The 21,434-nt window shown below is 36.5% G+C and overlaps 2 protein-coding genes across 2 annotated transcripts in view; both read left to right on the forward strand.

Moving 5' to 3' along the window:
- Positions 1 to 1,063: 1,063 nt before the first annotated feature.
- On the forward strand, positions 1,064 to 9,300 carry skor2 (SKI family transcriptional corepressor 2). Its single transcript, XM_041811663.1, has 7 exons — positions 1,064 to 3,040; positions 3,548 to 3,611; positions 4,150 to 4,227; positions 7,548 to 7,613; positions 7,771 to 7,869; positions 8,114 to 8,181; positions 9,244 to 9,300. Exons 1-7 carry the CDS (start codon positions 1,064 to 1,066, stop codon positions 9,298 to 9,300), a joined length of 2,409 nt encoding a protein of 802 aa, XP_041667597.1.
- Positions 9,301 to 16,229: 6,929 nt separating this feature from the next.
- Positions 16,230 to 21,434, forward strand: part of hdhd2 (haloacid dehalogenase-like hydrolase domain containing 2) — a 45,304-nt gene continuing 40,099 nt past the window's right edge. The window contains exons 1-2 of the mRNA XM_041810433.1: positions 16,230 to 16,301; positions 20,751 to 20,858. Of these exons, the coding sequence (XP_041666367.1) occupies positions 20,758 to 20,858 (101 nt within the window). The 5' untranslated portion in view covers positions 16,230 to 16,301; positions 20,751 to 20,757. The remainder of the gene's footprint in view (positions 16,302 to 20,750; positions 20,859 to 21,434) is intronic.

Genomic DNA, 21,434 nt, shown 5'->3' on the forward strand with positions numbered 1-21,434 from the left:
GGAAATGGAACAGTACTTTTACAAAATGTAGTCAGTTTTGACCCTACACTGCCTAAAAAATCAAGGGCACTGTATGCTTCTCCTTTTTATATGTATAAATTGTATATTAAATATCAGTTTGTATACATTGAAAGGAGAATATAAAATGTCATTCATTTTTGTTTCTTTTATGTAAGACAATTTGTTATCAGCTTTTTAGTTTTCTTACTCAGCAGCTATAGTAATTTAGGAGACTTCATTACTTTAAATGCTATAAACTATAAATGGAAATGTTTTTTAAACAGAGGACTTCATTCTGTAAAAAATAACTGTTATTTACTTTTCAGAATTTAATGAAATGATTCACTGAAAACATGTGTTTCTTTTAGCCGTGTTAAGGGGAAGGGGCAGATTTGTCCTCAATAATAATTTAAAAGGACCAAAGATAACAGTAAGCTAGTTAAAAGAGAATCTTTTGTTAAGTTGATGAATGTTCAATTCAGTAATTCCCTTCAGAATGAAAGGAATGAGACATTTTGGTTCTTGTCTATGTACTGTAAAACAGATGCATTTTATTTTAATCAAATAAATTTCAGTATGCACTTTCTTCCTCGTACTAAATAAATTCCATTCATTAACCCATGAAAGCCTGATACCTCAAATGATTGCCAGAAAATTCTCTTTTTTGGAACTGAGAATTTTTTTCAAAAAAAACTTCTAGTCAAAAAAAATCCATAGAAATTCACATAAATTTAATTTTTATCACGTTTGCTGCATTACGCATATCTGTCAATTGATAATCCACTGGAGGGCATATTTATAATTTATCAGATTGTATTCAAAAGGTTTTTAAGTAATTTATTGATCATGTGGATTAGATAGATGTCTCAAAAAAGTGTGTATCAAATATGATACAATTGGCTTTAAAGGGTTAATAAATTCAAAGATAGCCAAATATTCTAAAAGCTTTTTACAATGAAGGAAAACAATGTGCAAAAATCATGTCAATATGTGGATTTTCTTTTCTTTTGACCTCTTTTATTCTTTTTATCCCATTCAGGATACTGTGTGAACAGTGAACAGTATGAACAAGACCCGTCTTTCAAGCCCTAATGACATCATAATGACAAGCTCAACTGGACCCTACCAGCAGGAACCCCTGACTCCACCTAGACCCACCCATCTCCACTCCACATCCTCTGCCTTATCCTCCACCTCTCCATCCTCTTCTTCCTCACCCCTCAAGCCAAACCAGGTTGGCCAGGTCATCCTGTATGGTGTTCCTATTGTTTCCCTGGTCATTGACAACATAGAAAGACTTTGTCTGGCCCAGATATCTAACACACTCCTTAAGAACTACAGTTATAATGAGATTCATAATCGCCGTGTGGCACTGGGCATCACATGTGTTCAGTGTACTCCAGTTCAGTTGGAGATTCTTCGACGTGCTGGAGCCATGCCTATCTCATCACGGCGCTGTGGTATGATTACCAAGCGAGAAGCTGAGCGCCTCTGCAAGTCCTTCCTGGGAGAGAATGCACCACCCAAACTGCCTGACAATTTTGCATTTGATGTGACCCATGAGTGCGCCTGGGGTTGTCGAGGCAATTTCATCCCAGCGCGCTATAACAGCTCTAGAGCTAAATGCATCAAGTGCTCCTTCTGCAACATGTACTTTTCTCCAAATAAGTTCATTTTCCATTCTCACCGTACATCAGATGCCAAGTACACCCAGCCTGATGCTGCCAACTTTAACTCATGGCGGCGACACCTAAAGCTAAGTGACAAACACCCCCCGGATGAGTTAGTTTACGCATGGGAAGACGTCAAAGCAATGTTCAATGGAGGCAGCCGAAAGAGAGCACTGCCATCTTCAGCCCACTGTCCCTCCATGGGTCCTATGAAGGCTCTTCCAGGTTCAGTGGTGCCTCACATGATCGGACCTGACTTGGGTGCTCAGAAAAGGGGTCGCTATGAAGAGGAGGATGATCTGGATGGAGGCAATCTCTCACCTCGAAAGACACAGCATAGTTACCCTGTCATCCCTGTCCCAAGCAAAAGCTTTGGTATGTTGCAGAAATTCCCTCCTGCATCTCTCTTTCCTTCCCCTTACCCCTTCCCTGCATTTGGCCTCTGCCAACAGAAAAAAGAAGACAGTGATGTGACAAGTGGGCAGAAAGGAGCAGGTTTGTCAGGTCTTCTATGGCCTGGCCGCAAAGACACATTTTATCCTCCATTTTGCATGTTTTGGCCACCAAGGGCAGCAGGAGGAATCCCAGTCCCCACCTACCTCCAGCCTCAGCCTGGTGCACTCTCCTCCCTGGCAGACAGCTCTTCCCTCAGACAGGCTTTTTTGGATCTTTCAGACCCAAGCCAGTCTGGATCTGGCAATGGAAACAGTGTTGGCACAACCATGGCTACAAGCAGTGACACAAACACGTCCAGACTGTTTGACCAAGATTGCACGGCAGTGATCCCGGACCTTCGTCCTGCGTCATCAGAGGGCTGGCTCAAACTCCTTGACACCCCAACTTTCCAATCGAGGAAGTCCAGTTACAGCTCAGCCTTCCGTCCTGTGGTTAAGGATGCTGAGAGCTTAGCCAAGCTCCATAGCAATAGTGGAGAAATCACTGGCACAACAGAAGAAGATTTTGGGGTTGTGGTTACCAGTACAGATCGCCACCAACAACTTTCCCCCAGCAGCAGCTGTAGTTATGGAAGTGAAAGTGGAGTTGATGGGGAGGCAGAGGGAGTGGATAGTGAGGAGGAAGGGGAGGTGGATGTGGAGTCATCAAAACAGGAGGAAGAGGAAGGGGATAGGAGCTATACCAACAGGCCACCCCAAACTCAAAGCAACCTATACCTTCCTGTAGCAAATGACACTCCTGTTGTGGAAAAAGGGAAAGAAAGGGGGGATGGTGCTGTGTATTCAAGCAACTCCCCTTCTTCCTCCTTGGACCCCACCCAGCAGGAATCCCTTAGCCTGCCTGCGTCCCCTCCTGCTGGCCTGCCTCTCTCCAGCTCTACCCCACCCAACAGAGAGGATACATCATACAAAAATGTAAATATTTACCCAAGGTCACATTAACTAATTAGGACTTACAGTAAATGGAGCTGCATTCAGGCAGTGCTGTGATCTGCATTTGCAGAAGGATAAGCTATTCTCCTTGTAGGAATTGAAATGGTCACCCCACTGTAAACTCAGGTGTTGAATGTTGGATGGCCATTGTATAGTTCTGCCATTGTCACTTCCGCCTGTTAGGGCAACTCATGTTTTTAACCTATCAACTCTCACATTAACCAGGCATCAGGGAGAAAGAGGAGGAAATGGGTTTAAAAAAGTTAAATCATCCTTTATAAACAGCGAAATACATCTGGCATTTGCTGCTCAGAGACAGATAGAGATAAATGGTTTCACCTCTAAGTTAAATTGTTTCAAATGAATGACATATTGGCTAAAGAGAATCAGAGCTGGTAGTGGAATACATTTGCAAGATAGTATTTTAATTATTTTTCTTAAGTCAGAGAAAGTAAAATTCACTTCTTACCAACTATATGCTGTTTTCAGGTTCCCAAAAATAGAGATGAAGGACTACCTGTGTATGCCACCAAAGACAATTCCAGCCTTTCTGGTGAGCAAAGAGTCTGTGTGGTAGGTCTGAGTTGACACCATATTAACTTGCAGGGTTGCAAATTAACTTGCAGGGGTTTTTTTTTTGTTTGTTTGTTTGTTTGTTTTTGTTTCTGTTATTTTTTTTTATTTTGGGGAGGGGGGGGCTTACATAATACCATTTTTTTTAATACAGCTTTGATTATTAACAGATAGCATTCCTCATCAACCTATTTTTTACAGGTTGCATGATATATGTTATATCAAATTTCTGAGTTTGTATATGTTGTATATGTATTATCCTGTCTTTGATTCATTCATTGTCTTATTTATTGGTTTTATGGGGGCTATGTGCCCATGCAGTGAGGTTCATATGATGTCTCATTTGTTTCTTTCATCTCACACTCTGGCCCTTTCATTGTAGAAAATGTCTTGTGTGACTTTCATAGTGCAGTGTTAATGAATGCCCGGCACGCATGCATATGTTCAGATAACCAGCTCAGCCAATGCACCTTATTGAAACTCTCTTCATATCTGTCTCTTGTCTCATTTTCCTTCAGATGAAAACAAAGAGCAGAATGTTTTCTTTGTACAAGAGAATGATACAGCGGCACCAGACTACTGGAGGGAAACAACAGGTATAAAATACTCATCTATTTTTGTCTTCATGGAAAACAGCAGCTTAATCAATGGGTTGTTCTGCTTGTTGCAGTGTCCTGTACAGCACTTTGGAGACTTTGCGTTGGTAAAATGTGCTACACAAAAAAAGTTGGATTGGATTGGACTGGATTGAATATAAGAAAGTGAATTTAAATTGGCTGGTAAAGTGATTCCAAATAATTAATTATTATTATTAATTATTATTATTTAAAAAGGGAAAGGTTTATCTCTGTAACTTTCCTTCTCTTGTGTAATTTGAAGCTCACACATGGAACAAAATTTAGGTCTTAATGAAACATTTGAATTTCAAATATTTAAATCATGAATGACATTATAATGCTAATTTCTATCTCCAAATGCTGTAAGTTAGCCAATCTAAGATAATACTACTACTACTGTAGTAGTGTAAAACACAAGGGTGCAAGGCATCTGAACGAACTGGTTAAAAAAGCTGGCTCTGTGGTCAGAATCAAATTGAACTCATTGGAGGATGAGGTGGAGAGATGCGCACTGAGCAAGGTGAAGGTCATTCTGAGAAACATGGATCATCCACTTCATATCTCCCTCAATGAGCAAAGAAACAACAGTGGTGGATGGCTCCTATCCCTGCGCTGCAGAACAGAAAGATTTAGAAAATCTTTCATACCATCAGCAATTAGACTGTATAATTCTAAAGTAAACAGATGAGACTCCCAGACGATTGAATTTCCCTTCGGGGGTAAATAAAGTTCTTGTATTGTATAGTACTTCTACTACTACTACTACTACTACAACTAATGATGATAATAATAATAATAGTAATACTGAAAATAATAACAATAATGATAACTTTATTCGTATAGCACTTATCAAAACAAGGTTACAAAAATCTTAAAGAAAGTGCAAAACACAGAAAATATTACAAAGACTGGAATAAAAACAAATTAAATAAAATCACAAAGTTAGCATGAATTATCAATTAAAAGGACCTTTCTATGAAAGTACGTTCAAGGATAAATACAGCGAGTTAGTGTGTCAGCCCGATAGCCTCTGGCATGAAGTTTGTGAGTGTCTCTGTGGTTGCCAGACTGGGTCTGCAAGCAAAGAAGCTCTTAAGGATCTTAAACTGTGATTTTGGGTACAGTTAGTTCAAAGATCAGTGACGTAAGAGGGGGCCAATTCATGTTATGCTTTAGAAATTAATTAAATAATACTGAAATCAACTCAAAACTTTATGGGCAACCAAATGGGGGTAAGAAAAGACTGGGTGATGTGGGACTTTCTGTTTGTGTTAGTTAAAATCTGAGCAGGAGCATTCTGAACTTGCTGGAGTCGAGCCATTGCACACTGACTAATGCAGGTAAATAGAGCATAGCAGTAGTAAAGATGCGACAAAACAAAGTCATGAATGAGCATAAATATAATGTATTTTTAGTTCAATATTGAATTCATAACAAATATGGTAAGATTATTCGAAAATGAACATCTGATTAAAAAAAACACCTTACATAACATCCTCAAAAGCTATAGATGTACTTCTCCCGTTCTGATTCAGCACACTTAGTGAAGTTGAGTATACAGCTTGTAAAACAGTTCACATTGTATACAAACAATGCTGGTTAAAAAAGGAAACAAGGCAGGGAGATAACTAAATTGCATGTTTGTTGTTCAAACAGTATTTGCTCTTGTAAAAACACAGACTCAGAAGCAATGAGGGAAAACTCTTCTGTCCTGTTTTACCTCAGTCTCATCCTCCATTCAAACAGTGATGCAAAGGATTCATATACACAGAAGGAAACACTGAACAGCTGCTGAAAGCTGCTTCTACAGCTGCTCTCTGTAGCGACATTGTTGCCAAGGCTGTTTCTCTTAGGGGGGCCGTTATAGTTCAACAAGAAAATATCAGCTCAGATATAAGCAGCCAAGCTGGCAATCTCCATTGTAGTTCCGTATCACTGCTGACATAATTGCCTTTTTTTTCTTTTGCAGAGCAAAAAAGAAGGCTTTCACTGTTTGAAAAAGATCACAGCTTATTGCTTTTTTATATCTGTCAGAAAGACATTAAAAGTGCTTTATGACATCTGTGCCAACATTTATATCAACCCCCTCTCCCTGAACCCCTACACACACGCAACATAATGATCCCTGCGAATAATGTATAATGTATTTCAAAAAATTACACAAAACAAATTAAATGAGACCACCTTTCCCCTGATTGCAAAATGTCTCCCTGGGCGGTGGGAAGCTCTACGTGATTAGAAGGCCTGATTCCTCTGAGTCCCACCAGCCCCCCTCCACTGTCTTTAAACTCTCCCTCTGTTTCTAGGGAGAAAAATAATCTAATTTTCCATTTATGTAATGCAAACCGCCTTGGCTTTGACAATTCACGGTTAATTGACTGTCAAACGAGGTTGTTATCCTCAGGCACTGTCTGCAAATTTGCTTGTCAAATGAGACATGGAGAGTAAAGGAAAGGAGAGAGAAGAGGAGGAGAGAGAAGAAGAGTAAAGACTGCTCTAAATGAGAGAGAAGCTTATAGGGATACTCAAGATACCAGAATACGAAATGGCTGAGAAGATATCATGTTTACTGGATCATCCATTTAAGGTGCTCCATTGTCGCAATTCAAACTGTTGTGCTCAAATTCAAACAACAAAAACAACATAGAAAGGTAAATCTGAGAATAAGATAATAGAGATGGTTCTTTAAACAATGTAATTGAAGATGGCAAGGTTGAAAGCAACAAGTAGGTTGCTCTCAGCAACAACATATAACATCATATAATACAGTAAAATTGTTTGCCTTCAGAAAACAGAAATATAGCTTTTCTAACATTATTATGAAGCAGTCTGTGAGCACAGTTACATTCTAGCAAAAATGGTGTAATACAAATACAAATACTAGCCTATGCATGGGCTGTTACTTTAGTTTTAGGAATGAAAATAAAAAACTAACTCAAATTTTAGAATGCAAATTGTATTTCCTATCCATATCTCAGTTTAAAGTTACAACAGTTCATAGCAAAAACAAGTAAAAACCTGAAAACATAAAGGTCTCTTCTACTGTACAGAGCATTCAAAATGTTCCTACAAGTGTACGCTGACACCTATAGGCTAAGGAGTGAATTACAGTGTCACAGGAAAAATATTTACTCTATGACTATAACAACTAGATAACCCAGGTATGTGATGCATCTGGCATATGCTGTCGAATGTTGGGGAAGAATATATTCCCTTTTCTTAGTGCCTAATGTTACTGATATATAGATTTTATCCTGTTTGTCTAAAATTAAGTGTAGAAAATCTGTCTGTATTTGAAGGCAATCGAAACCAAGGTGCTTCCCCGCCTCTTCAATTAAAGAAGGATGTTGAGGGCATGGAAAAAGGTAAAAATAATTTCCCAGCCATCACTTCTTAAAGATTTAAATTGACTAGACTTAAGCAACCAAAGTAGACACAATCCATGGGGCAAAATATAATTTCTGCATATATTTCATACAGACAAATCTTGTTCCTTTCTCCTCCTCCTCTCTACTTCTCTAGAAGAGCTCCAAAAGGTTCTGCTGGAGCAGATTGACTTCAGGAGAAGGCTTGAGCAGGAGTTTCATGCTCTGAAGGGGTCATCACCATTTCCTGTCTTCCGTGAGTAATTTTTTTCTCATTGCAGCTATACTTTTCATATTCTGAAGGGACACTTTTCCTTCTCTGTGTTTCATAGGTTCTTTATATTTTCCCCAACATATTGGTTGTGTTTTAAATCCCTCTCTTATCTTTCTCTTCCCCTGATTTCCTTAGTGTTCATTGTCCATTGCTATTTTACAGCTGAACTAGATCATTAGTAGACTGTTAATTTGCTTATCAAATCATAGATTTTGCATAATTTCAGATAATTTTCAAGACCAGATGAAACGTGAACTTGCCTACCGAGAAGAGATGGTCCAGCAGTTACAGATGGTAAGACCAAAGTTATATGATCAGTGTACTGCTGAACACTAATGGAAATCAATTAAGCTTAGCCTTTAAATAATTGAAAAAAAAAACATACACTTAGAGATACACACATAAAAACATGCTGTATTGATTTTGAGAGCACTTGAAATTAAAAGTTACTATAGGTTTGAGCAGAAAGGGGGAAATCAATAACAATGACTAACCAGAATAACCCCAAAATTGTAAGAGACTGTCTGCATAACAATAAATTGTATGTTCTGCCTTTTGAATTTAAAAAAATGAATTTGAAATAAATATTCAATAGATTTCTACTGGTCAATGCTGTATTTGCTTAACTTTTCAACACAAGCCAGAACGAGTTAGTCAGAGACTTTGTCTTTCAAGGGTGAACAGTTCCTTTACCACTGTGAGTTGGTATCTGGCAATATCAGTCATCTAAGCAGCTGGCAGACAAGGTGGAAGAAGATGTTTGTCTTTCCTTTCTAACACATGGCAAAACTGTACACTGTACTGTTACATGTAAATGATCACAAACGCTTTTCATGCTCCAAACTGCATGCTGTGTTTATTTTGCCACAAAGGCAGACTGATCAGGCACTCAGGCTTGTTTAAAGCATCCAAGTAAAGAATAAACTGTAGGTGCATGAGTTAATATAACAATATATTCCATATTGTAAAATGTGTTTCAAGCCATGAGATGGATATGTTTATAGGAGTTATGACAGTTTCAAATAATTTTATAAATGAATTGAAACTACATTTACGACTAATATTGTAAAATCATATCACATAAATCTTTACAGGTTTTGCTCAGAATTTTTTTCATACATATATATATTTTAAATAACTTAAAAAACCTCTTGCATACTGTATTTACATACAGTTTTTTTTTCAAATTCAGATAAATGAGTCATCCTACAAGGTGTCTTTAAGACAAATATTAAAAACAATGGAGAAGTTCAGTCATAGTTATGCTCTTTTTACTTAAAGTATGAAAAAATGCTCAGAATAATTTCTTTTTTATATTTTAATAAATTAATTGATTTTTCTGCTTGTGTCTTTCAGATTCCCTATGCAAACATAATCAGAAAAGAAAAAATCAGCTCCCATCTCAACAAGTAAATAAAAATGCTTGTCTAGAGTTACTTGGATATTGTAACTTTTCCCAAAGAATTCTAAAGCTCGATGACTAGACTAATTTTCAGTGACTTGATGAGACACAAAAATAAATGTACATACGCTCAAATGTGATTTCAGATGATTTAGTTGTATAGCCTTACTGGCATTAAACATCCTGAAATCTATGACCACATTACATTGTGTCCTTTCTTCATAGGCTGAGTGAGCAGAATTCTATGTAAAAATGTGTCTGGATTTTTGTCAGTGACCAAAGAATAAAACAACACAGACAACTGGAAACTGAAGGGAAAATATTTACATAATCAGAAAGGAATGTGACACAATACAGTTTTATCTATACTTTGTAATATTTTTCCTGGACACAAACCATCTTGTTTCATGTTGTGCTGGAAGTCTGGCTTCAAGCTTTCCCAAACTGAGAAAAAGATTGAGCAAACACAAATTTGCTTGCCTTTTGGGAATAGAGATGTTGGCTAGTACCAGGAAACAAGTAGACTTTGCCACAAAATTCAAAGATAAGGAGCAAGAAGAGATTTGTGGATAACTTAAGACTTGGTTTCATTATCCATGACTCTGACTGCTGTTGGGCAAAATGTATATATACCAAACTGTGCATGAATATGAACTTCACATTACAATGAGTGCTATTTATGTGATTGTCATGAATACCTGGAGATAGTTATAACTCTTACCCTTACCCAGATTTTCTACCACCTACCCAGAAGGGCAGTAATGTCATCAGCTCAGTGTGTTTTGGAAGTCATCAGATGATAATAGACAGATGGGGTAAAGGCTACAGCCCATCCTGCAAAGGCCTAGCTGATTGCTTTCCTGAGATTTTGGGAGCAAAAGACTTTCACTTTTGGTGTTTAGTGAAAACCTACTTGTAAATTATTTAACCTGATTGTAAATGAATAATATGAGAATACTGCCCCCCCCCCCCCCATCCCCCAATTATCTATATGTAATAATGTGTTCTGTTTTTTAATAAAGAGCCTGAAGGATGAGGGCCCAACCTTGTTTGTACAAAACTTTAATCCATCAATTCATCCATTACCTACACCACTTATCCTGTATGGGGTCATGGGGGGCGGAGGTGGCCAAGCCTAGCTCTCAACAGAGGAGAGGTGGCTATAAAAAACATTATTTATTATTATGTTAAAACAAATGAAAAACTTGACGTATTGATTATGATGATGGCAAAGATGATGATAGTGCAGTCAAGCATATGTCAAAATAATAAATGATTTTGCTGAATGGACAAGTTTTTTAAGTGTTACTGTTATCATTGTCGATGCAGATATATTGAAATATGTACTTGTTCTTTCCTTACTACTTTTGGTTTATTAAAAGTATATACAACAGCCAGAATGTGTTTTCATGTCAAAGCCCGTAAGCTTAATTTAAAAAAAAAGTTTTTTTGTCAGCTTTTGTGAATTTATAGACTAGTAGAAACTGAGGTTAAAAGTAGAATTGAACCCCCTTTTATAAATATGGAAAATGGATTTAAATTGAAAGTCTATGCCTATGTCCGTCCATGCTGTTTCTGTTTTCTGTTTATAAAAATGCAACTACACTTCTAACTGTGGTGAACAGGCTGTGTCTGCTGAAAGCAGGGATAGACCATTGAAAAAAATGTTCCTTCATAACTATAATGCTCAATCATTATATAGGCTTTGTATTTTGACACTCAGCACCCCAAAGGATGTAGGATGAATAACAATAACAAAGCTGTAGCTGAAAATAGTTGAATATTATTCGTGCTTACAGGGCGGACCACCAAAAATAGAACGGGAACAGATTTAGCCTACAAAATCACAAAAAGTACATAGGCCAGGCCTTTATCATATCCTCAACGAAGGAAATTAAAGAAAATGTCCAAAATCAGAAAAGAATTTGAAGACGATAATATGATAAGAATGTGTAGAATACATTAAGACATTAACAAAATAGTATTTGTTGGTATTGGTCTATGTTCCGTTTAATAAAGATTAGGTTTTCTGCTTGTATTGCACGACCATCACTGCCACTTTACGGCATCTGCTTCACAGGGGGTGGTTGACGAAGCAAGAGAGCGAGACGTTGCCAGTTCGGTGTTTACAATGTATTCCCTCATCCAGACTGCAGTCCTCTACACGAATGCAATCGCTGTGTTGCGCGAAGAGAGATTTTTCAGTAGAAGTAAGTTTTATTGCATTTGATGTACTCTACTTTTTATGCTAGATGTTATTTAAATGATGCCCGCGTATAGCTAAACGCAGCCAGATATCTGATAAAATAAGCCGCCTGTCTGTAATGTGCGACATCAACGTTACTCTGATTGTAATATCCATTGGAGAAAAAGAGGGGTTTGTTTCAAGTTCCTGCAAGCCTAAAGGCAATGGTACTTAAGTGGAATTGGGGAGTCGAAATGCTGAACGTACATAAAAACATTTACTGTCGTGATACGCTATGCTATTTCGTACTCTCTCCAGTCAGTTGGAGCATTGACCAGGGAGCTGGAGGATTTGGGGATGATCTAACAATCAAAGCCCAGGTTCTCATTCTCATCCGCGCAGTTTGGACTGTCATGAGAGGTCAGAAAGCTATTTTCTGAACCCCATACAAAATAGATTCAAAAGATGCACGAGATGTATTGTGTCATGTTATGTGCTTAAAAGTTTGTCACACTGATAAATATGAAAGGACATCGGCTCCAAGAAGTAGGCTATATTTTTACCCTGTTTGAATTAATTTAGCCCATCTCCGTCTCTTAACATGTAGTCACAGAATAATGTATTGTGTTTATAAATACAATTCAGCTTTAAAGAGATGAACTATATTTTTTAACTAAACTGAAACTTGGTAATGGGATCACAACAAATTACTATTTGTAAGTCCAGAAGTTCTATTTTCAGCTGTAATACCCGAGAGATTTAGAATTTTAAAATCTATGTACTGTTTTCTTTCTTTCATTTGATTTCATTCTCTGCTTTAAACTGCTTCAAAGAGAGACCTTCTGGATCTTTAGGTTTGGTGCTATGATGTACCCAGGCCTTAATGTGGAGATTGATTCTAAACCTTTTCTATAGAAGATGGTTTCTAAAATTTAGATCAGAGTTGTTAGATTAACATATTTTATAATAAATCTACCTCTATAGTACATAGATCAGCTCATATTTTGCATTTTAAATTAATATTGTGATTGAATTGAGTCACCAGGTTTATACACTCTTCCCTCTTTTGAGCGTCTTTACACCCCCCCCAACATTTTAGTATGTAGGTGTATGTATATACTTGTATATGTAGGTATGCATGTGTGTACAGGTATATGTGCTCTTATTTATATGTGTAGGTGTATGTGTGCATGTATATATGCATATGTATATATTTATGTTCTGCATTTGGAGATATTTTTCTTATATAGCATATTTTGCTTTTCGTTACTCTCTCCTATAATTTATCTTGGATATTATCTCTATCCTAGTGTCTCACAATTATAAGGTGTTATATATTCATTCTGGGAATACCTTTAGCATTGTACCTCCAAGCTAGTGTGGCTTCAGCCCTCAGATCACATGATTCCTTTAGATGAACTTCACCTGTGTCAGTGTTTTGTTCACGCCCTGATGAAGACCCTGTGCGGTCCTTGTGAATTTCAATTTTTATCAGAAATGCCCTGAAACAGTAAAGACTTTTTACTTTAATCCTTAACTCGAGTGAGTGTGCCTGAAGATTGCCCTGGTGGCTTCTCCCTTTTTTTGACTATACGCGTCACTCTTCAAGAGCACCTGGCTTCAATCTGGAGTTTACTACACGACGAGATCACACGTTATTTCTCTCCCCTTTTTTGCTGAGAAATCTCTGTCTTTCAGGAATGACTTGAAGGATCGCAAAGTATGGCATATCTAAAATATTTGGGTATAAGTTCATTAATACCAGAGTTTGTCCACAGGGACAGAATAAACATAAAATGCATAATTCAAAGGTTTAACAACAAAGAACAGACCAATTGATGCCCATGCTGTTGTGGCCTTTTGATTTTACCTGCCAGTGTCTCACCACAACAACTGACACCATATAAAATGCTGTCATCTAATACTTTTGTGCTCTCAAGAGTGTTTTTGCCTTACATTGACCACATTTTACTCCCCCAGATGAATACAAAATAATTTCAATGATTTAATGCAATGTGTCATATGTTTAATCAGGTTGTTACAATTAAAATTGTAAGTAGTTGGCATTAATACTAAATGTGTTTTACTTTTTATATTAGGATTTAATCTCTGGTTTGATTTTATTTGTTGGTTTGAGAAGCTTGATGAAAGTTAGGTTAAAGCTCTCTTTTTAAAACAAGCTTTCTGCAGTTTGTGTTTAAATTTAATAGTTTAATAGTCATTGGTAACTACTTAAATGAGTTTTAGATTTAAGTCATATGGGACTGTTGTTCAGTCATTTTAAAACAGCAGCCTCATAAATGTAAAGATTTGCTGTTTTCCTTTGTAATTTATTTTGATAGTACATGAAGAGTTTTGTGCATTTGGAGTGTTGTATTTTACAACAAAATAAATCTGACATTAAAATTTTCTCTTGGAAATTGTTATGGACATGTTTATACTGTAAGTTTTTTTTGCTGTCCTCAATATGATAAATAATCAGGTGTTAAAATCATGCATAAATGATGGACAATTTGAATGGGACACTGTTTTGTTCTTACACTGTTGTAAAGGATAAAAAGTAATAAAAATCCTGCACAGCACATGTCATGGTGTGCCATACACATGCAGAGTGATTATATATCATTCCTTTTTCAATGTTTGCTCTAGTACTAATCCAGAGTCTGTGCTTATTTGAATATTTCTTAACGATTTATTTTGAGTGTTAAAACTACATAAATAAAACGTATGGATATCAATTTTCTTGATTGTGAGATTGAAAGTGCAGAGTGGAGTACCTAAGAAGTTATCTCTCAGCCTTTACCTCTCGTCTTCTTTCATTTTGTTCTTTGTCTTACTTTCTTTCTCTTGTCTCCAAATGTGAAAAAGGCGAAAAGCTGCTATGGCAAATGGGTCCTCATTTCACACTCCATAATCAAAACAAGGTTTTATCTGTCATTGCAGTTTAATGTGCTACATAGTGCTGTAGGTTTACTTTGGTCATTATAACAATAGTTGTACTTCCAACATTCATGTCCTGAGTTGACATTCATACTCTGACATCTTTGCTACCCTCTCTGCAATAGCCTCAATGACATGTTACTTCAAAAATATTTCTTGCTTTCAATCAATAGCAAAGACAAATACTTATATTCTTGATTTGATCACTTTTACTGAGTAAGATCCTGTTGCAAAAATCTCCTAACTTCTGTTCTGTATGTACCTCACTTCATGGTTAGAATGTATGACACTGCTCCACTTTATTAGTAATCCCCATATGCTGTGAATTATCACCATTCCTTCCCAACTAACCTCCGAAAATATTTTATAGTAACCCCTCAGCTCAGAATACGTAGAAAAGGAGATCTGATAGAATTAGAACCATATGTTTATCAGAGAGATTTGCACAGTAAAGCTACTTTGATCTGTGATTAGTCAGAGTTTAGCTATGGGCTCAGAATAAAATCTGTAAGCAGTCACAGGCAACTACATGGGTCTGTATTACAAAGGTCAGGATATGTGGTATTATGGTTTTTCCAAAAGCATTTTACAAACGTGGGTTTTTTTCTTTTCTTTTTGTAAATCACCCTTGTATAGTTAAATACTCATTTTTGCACCCTTGTAAGTTTAAGCAAGTTTTCTTGCATTTGAAGTCCATTTTAATGTCAGTGGGCCCACTGAAATTGATAAATGATGATAGATGTTGAGTTTGAAATATTCAATAGAAATTATTGTATTAATAATAAAAAAAGCTTAGAGAGCTAGGACTTAAAACGTTAAGTTTGTCCATAAGAAAATAAGACTTTAAGTTGCTAATTGAAATCCAGAATATATAAAAGAGCATTTGAAAGCTTTTCAATTTATCAAATGTTATGTAAATGTCTGGTCCTGATGAACCTATCTAAGCATCATCATTATCCAAAAGCATAACCTACAAACAGTAAAAAAAAAAAAAAAAAAAAAAAAAAAAATCAACTTCACTTTTGTCACATCTGTTATGATCTCAAAAGTGATAACTTTGAATATAACATGGACATAGTGTTATTCACTGGAGGCATACAAAAAGATTTGGTCAGCCTTGTCTGGCACCAAACACAGAAAGCGTTATAATTTTCATAATACTTCTTAATAGGCTATTTTAAATCTAACGGAATGTTCTAAAACCGACTAATGCAATGCATGTTTGTTGTTGGAACAAGACACGTTTTTCCTAATGAGTGATTAAGTGGCTAACCCTCTTATTTGAGCATAACATAAATTTGAAAAAACAAACGAGGCTAGATGATGCAAAAGAAGAAACCAAAAATGAAACTAGAAAACCACTCGGAGAGTGCAGACCTCCACCATTTGCCCTATCTCCCAATTGTGAGGAATCCTTTAAAAATTCCTGGATCAAGACGGTGATCCGTATCACTCCCAAAAAAAACGAATCAGTCCTTCTTTGTGCCATTTTTGACAATTCCTGAACATTTCATCAAAATTCGTCCTTGAGTTTTTGAGTTATGTTGCTAAAAAAAACTATTAAACAAACTAACAAACCCTGCCTATCACATAACCTCCTTGGCGTAGGTAAAAAAAAAAATAAACCTGAATTGTTCAAAGACAACTGAAGCTGTCGTGGCCTTCGAGCTTTTAGGGGCCACCTAGTGTTTTATGCGGAAAAAAAGAAAACAAACCACAAAAACCAAGGAAAAACATCTATATCTGTTCCCAGTCACACTTTAGTTCAGAAGGTGGCGGTAATGCACTTTCAAGTTGTTTGCCAACCGTCCAGAAGAAGAATTAAAAACTTCAAACCAACGAAGAAGAAAGCAACAGGAAGCAGAAGTGGAGCTACCGTCACGAGAGGTTTGCCTGTCTCTGTTGTTGAATTTTCAGTCTTAGAGGCATTATGAAAAGTTGTTTAATTTAATAAGAGCGATACGAGGAATAAATTAGGGAGCTGACAAAGACATCTATATATATGAAAGACTAGGCGATAAAGTCCGATTTCTTTTTTTTATGGTGCTGCAGCTAAATCTCACTTGATTAGATTCTACATACTACAAAGCATTGAGTTTATAGGGGCTTTAAGATCTGCCCCAGTACTAGTAGAAACAGGATAAACATTAAAATTCCGCCGAGAAATGATTGCATTGTGATACTGGATTCGGCTAAAAAGAACTGGAGAAGAAAATTTCGTCTTAATTCATTCATTTATTCATTCAGTTCATTCAAAATTCGCACAGTGTACACCCGGCTTAAGTGTATTAAAAGAATTGTGGGGATATGATAGTTTTAAGGGTGAGAGATTTGTGTGGAAAATCAGTGAGAATATTCCTGAATATGGGTTACATGATGCAGTATTTCCATACCTCATTCCAAGTACTATCTCAAGTAATATACCAGTTTGGCTTTTCCCTAAGACTGAAATTGATCTTAATGTTGTGGAAATGAAAAAAAAAAAAGATTTGGACAGAAACTAAAACAGGAAACCAGGTAAATCAGTATATCAAAAACATTGTTTTATAATTATCTACAAAGATTCACAGATAGCTCAAAAAGCTAAAATGAACACGTTGGAATCAATATTTATATTCCAAAATTTCAAATCCAGTTAGCTAACAGAGCCAAGAAAATATCACTTTTCTCAGCTGAAATGATTACAATAATACTTGAAACTGAAACAGTGGGTGGAAGATTAGACCAGACAGAGTATCTATGTGCAAAAATCTGTCCCCTTTAAGATACAGAAAACAATAAGTCAAGAACATTACGGAAAAAACAGAAGAGAGGAAATAGTGTTATCAAGATTAAGACTTGATCATCCAGGTTTAAATAAAACACTAATAGGAAAAGAAATACAGAAATGTGTACCTACTGTAATGGAAATGAGAATGTGTAACATTCATAAATACACTGTGTTTAATACAGTCCTATAGGAGATGACTGCAACAAAAGGTTAGAGAGGCAGGAAGAGAGTGGAGCTTGGAGGGGATGTTGGGAACAGAAGGAGAGAGTGTGTGGGAAGTATGTAAATAGAGAAGTTATTGCCTTTCAGTTGGGAGTGAACTAATTAAAAGAATATAGAATAAATGGGTATAAATGTTTTTTTAAAAATGTTTTTTATTATTATTGAAACATTGTAATAGAATTGTGCAACTGGATCCTGTCTAAATAGTCTGTTACAGTAGGTGGCGTGGCGGTATGCACCCCAAGGTCAAAATTGCAATCTGCCAAAAAAAAAACCACAAAGTGGAGGCATTATGCTTTACTTCTATTGAAAATGCTTTATTCCTATAGAAAATGCTTTATTCAGATAGAATACTGCCTGCCACTTAAAATCACTAATATGAAATACTTTCATTCTTTAAAGAAATGTAAATATGTTGCACCACTCCAATTTTAAATGGCCCATGGTGAAATGATGACTCTTACAGCCAAGGTTTTTATGATTCTAACAATATTTAAGGCTAGGCCCACTGCACGGCTGTTGATGAAATATCCATCAGTGTTGTTATCAAAACAGGCCATCTGGCATAATTATTTGCCCCTAAATTAATCCTTATGGGTTTGACACCCATATCCATATCCACCCAATTTTTGTGGTGGTCACACTAGGTGAGACGAGACTCTTATCTCACAAGACAAGACGAGATTTGGGCGGACGATAGAACATTTTACATTTTTTGTTAATTTGGGGAAAAAATACATGATTGGAAAATATGTCCTTTATACAGCTGAAAGGCATAATTGCAAAGCAGTTTAGGTAAACTCAGGAATGTTTAAACTCATCTTGTACTGAACAGGCTATCAGTGCTTACGCACAGTTTGTCTTGTCTCACACTGACTGTAATTGTACATTATAATGTTCTTCAAATGAAAGCTTTCATTTCAATAATCAATAGATTATTTTAAAAGTACTGTAAAACTGTCTATAACAGACTGATATATATAAAAAGCTGCATCATTAAAATTAAACTAGCCTATTTTGTACCTTCTTTAAGTACATGTATATTTAAAACACTCAAAATAATCAGTAATATGTTTGCTGTAATTTACAGAAATAGTTTATTTCATCGTTTTGTGTTATTTTTTTCTGAAAAGAGTTTTTAACTGTGTTGCACATGACGCAGAGATGACCGTTTATTTTAATGTGTGTGCAATGGTGAATGAGTGTGTCTCTGCTCTGTCTGCTGTCAGACAATAAACAGGGTGCATTTAAATGGGGCTAGAATGTTTTTTGGAGCTTACAATGGACTCTACGGTGCTCAAACTGAGTTTGTTTTGCTAAGTTTACTGCTGCAGTATACAACGGCCTGTTGCGCGAAGTTGAGCTTCTGATTGATGATACGTCCAGCCAACAGCTGATGGATGTGTGACTGACAGACGGTGGGATAAGAACGAGACATGACGAAGCAGCGATTGAATCAGAGTTACAAAGTCACAAATAGCTTCACTTTAAGCAAGTCTGCGCGCATACACAAACTAAATAAACACTGTATTCCTCTGCAGAGGAGACTGCAGAGGTTTCCGGAAGCAGCATTTACTCATTTCGCCCCTTTATGATGAAGTTATTATGCATTTGCAGATCATCGGCCCCACGTAGCGCACACGGAGGAGAGGGTGGGGTTTGGAGCGGTGATCTAAATGGGTCAACGACAGAGGTGAAAAAGTACTAGACAATTGTACTCAAGTAAAAGAGTTACTTTGGATAAAATAAACTCAAGTAGATCTATACATCTATTCAAGTAAAAGAAAAAGTAAGTCATTTGAAATGTACTTAAAGTACTGAGTACTGTGTAGCTACTTTTGATACTTGAGGGAGTTATGAAGTAAAAAGTAATTTTCTTTATATGAGAGATGATACAAGAGATTAGGAATCTAAAACAAGGTTGATTTTTTTCATAAGGGGAGATTTGACCTAAAGTCAAATGCAACAGCTGTTTAGGATGAAATATTGAATCATTCTCTCGCTACTAGTGATGGGAAATCCGTCTCTTTTCAGAGATCCGGCTCTGCATTCGGTACCACTTTGGCTTTTAATAAATCAGACACATTAAGCATTTTTGACCCATGAGTCAAAAAATATATACATATATTACTGCATGTATTTTTTAGAAAATTGTTAGACTAAATCTTTGTATTCTTAGAGTTGCGGAATATAACACTTGATACAAAACTATAATTTTTAAGATAATGAAGTATCAGTTCTATAACTTTATAAATGCTGAAAGCTGTAAGATGTTGTGTTTTTACATTGAACAAAAAACGCTGTGTCAACAGTCTTCTATAATTTCCATTAAAATAATTTACTTAGATATGTTAATTTAGTTGTCCTGGGCCCGCAGTTGTAAGATTAGGATCTCAACATTGGCAGGTTTCCCATTATGCTTCTTGTTCCTCTGTTTCAGTGCTTGATGGTCCACTCACTTGCTCTTAAATCCTTTGTGATGATTACAAGATTTGTGGTCCAAATTTTTTATTTTTTTTTTTAATGAACTTTGCATCATCAGTTGACTCGAAGAAGAAGCCCATAATGCCTCAAGCAGAGATACACTACATAATAGCAGAAGCAACATTACAAGAAGGCCAACAACACAAGTACAATGACACAGGAACGTTCATGTTGTAATTTTTGAATGTAAGGTCTCCTTTCAACACCAATTTTAAAAGTTGTTACCTGTGTGTTTAACTTAAAATTGTATGTTACATTATTTAGTTAAGACCAAACACTGTGAAAAAACACACCCTTATCCTCTATGAGTGGGTGTGGGTATGTGCATAAGCTGTTTAGGATAGGTATTAAAGAGCATTAATTGTACCCTCACATTGATAACTACATGACAGAAATCCAAGCATGTCTAAATAATAAGGGATCCCATGGTCAATCAGCAGTAAAATACAATCCCAAAATCTGCCTTTTAGGCAGGAAGTATTGGGAAAAGGCAGTCTATAATCCTCTCAATTTGTGCTGATGCAGGTTCAAACAGCCTAGTAATCTCACAAATTTTGCTACTGATGTGAATTATGATTATCTGTGTGTCATCCTCTAAATCTTATTATTGTCAAAGAATAAGCCTTTTTTTAACCAAGTAAAGCTCCATTTACAGCAGCCTTTGGTCATATTTGGCCATTTAATAAATGTATGTATACACACACACACACACACACACACACACACACACTTTTTTTTTCAAAAGTGCCAAAACAAATGGAATCAAAAGCATAGGCAGATATGCCATCACTGTCAGATGCCACCTGCTATTTAAGCATTTTCTGAATTGCATTGAATATTTACCATGTCCTTTGCTTTAGGCTTCCGATGGCAGGCAGAAAGGCTTTGAAGGCTGTGCTGGTTGACCTGAGTGGAACTCTTCATATTGAAGACACAGCAGTACCAGGGGCACAGGATGCTCTGAATAGGTAGGGAAAAAATACCCAGAAATACATTAGAACAGCACAACCATAGATGTCTTTTTAGACAAAAAAATCCCATTCATTTTAACATTGAATTTCGTATTGATCACACTTGATGGTTTTTTTTTTTTTGCATGTTTGAAAATCAAACATGCATACAAACATGGTCAATGAGTAGAGTTGGTCATCGTGAGTTCAATCCCCTGCTCCTACATTCACATGTCAATGTGTACTTGGACAAGACACCTTGCCCATTTTACTCCCACTGCTGTATTAGTTGCATAAATGTGTATGGATATTTATAAATGGGCTAATACTGATGGCCTCTCTCTCAACAGCCCCTCTGCTATCAGTGTGTGAATAGGTGTGAATGGGCAAGGTGACCTGCGAGTAGTCAAACAACTATGAAAGCACTACACAAGTTACAAGTTACAATATCATTTAGCAGACATGCTTATCCAAAACGACTTACATCTGGGACAGGTGTTCCTGGCTTTAAGCACCATGGCCAAGGGCCCACACTGGACACTCATGAGATTTGAACCCCCAATCTCCCATACAGTCCACAATGTAAAACACTGA

The sequence above is a fragment of the Cheilinus undulatus genome, linkage group 17 (assembly GCF_018320785.1).
Source record: "Cheilinus undulatus linkage group 17, ASM1832078v1, whole genome shotgun sequence".
NCBI lineage: Eukaryota > Metazoa > Chordata > Actinopteri > Labriformes > Labridae > Cheilinus > Cheilinus undulatus.

Coding starts and splice junctions, on each gene's coding strand:
- skor2 (XM_041811663.1), top strand. CDS start 1,064: ATGAACAAGACCCGTCTTTCAAGCCCTAATGACATCATAATGACAAGC. Junction 3,612..4,149: donor AGACAATTCCAGCCTTTCTG/GTGAGCAAAGAG, acceptor ATTTTCCTTCAG/ATGAAAACAAAGAGCAGAAT. Junction 4,228..7,547: donor CTACTGGAGGGAAACAACAG/GTATAAAATACT, acceptor CTGTATTTGAAG/GCAATCGAAACCAAGGTGCT.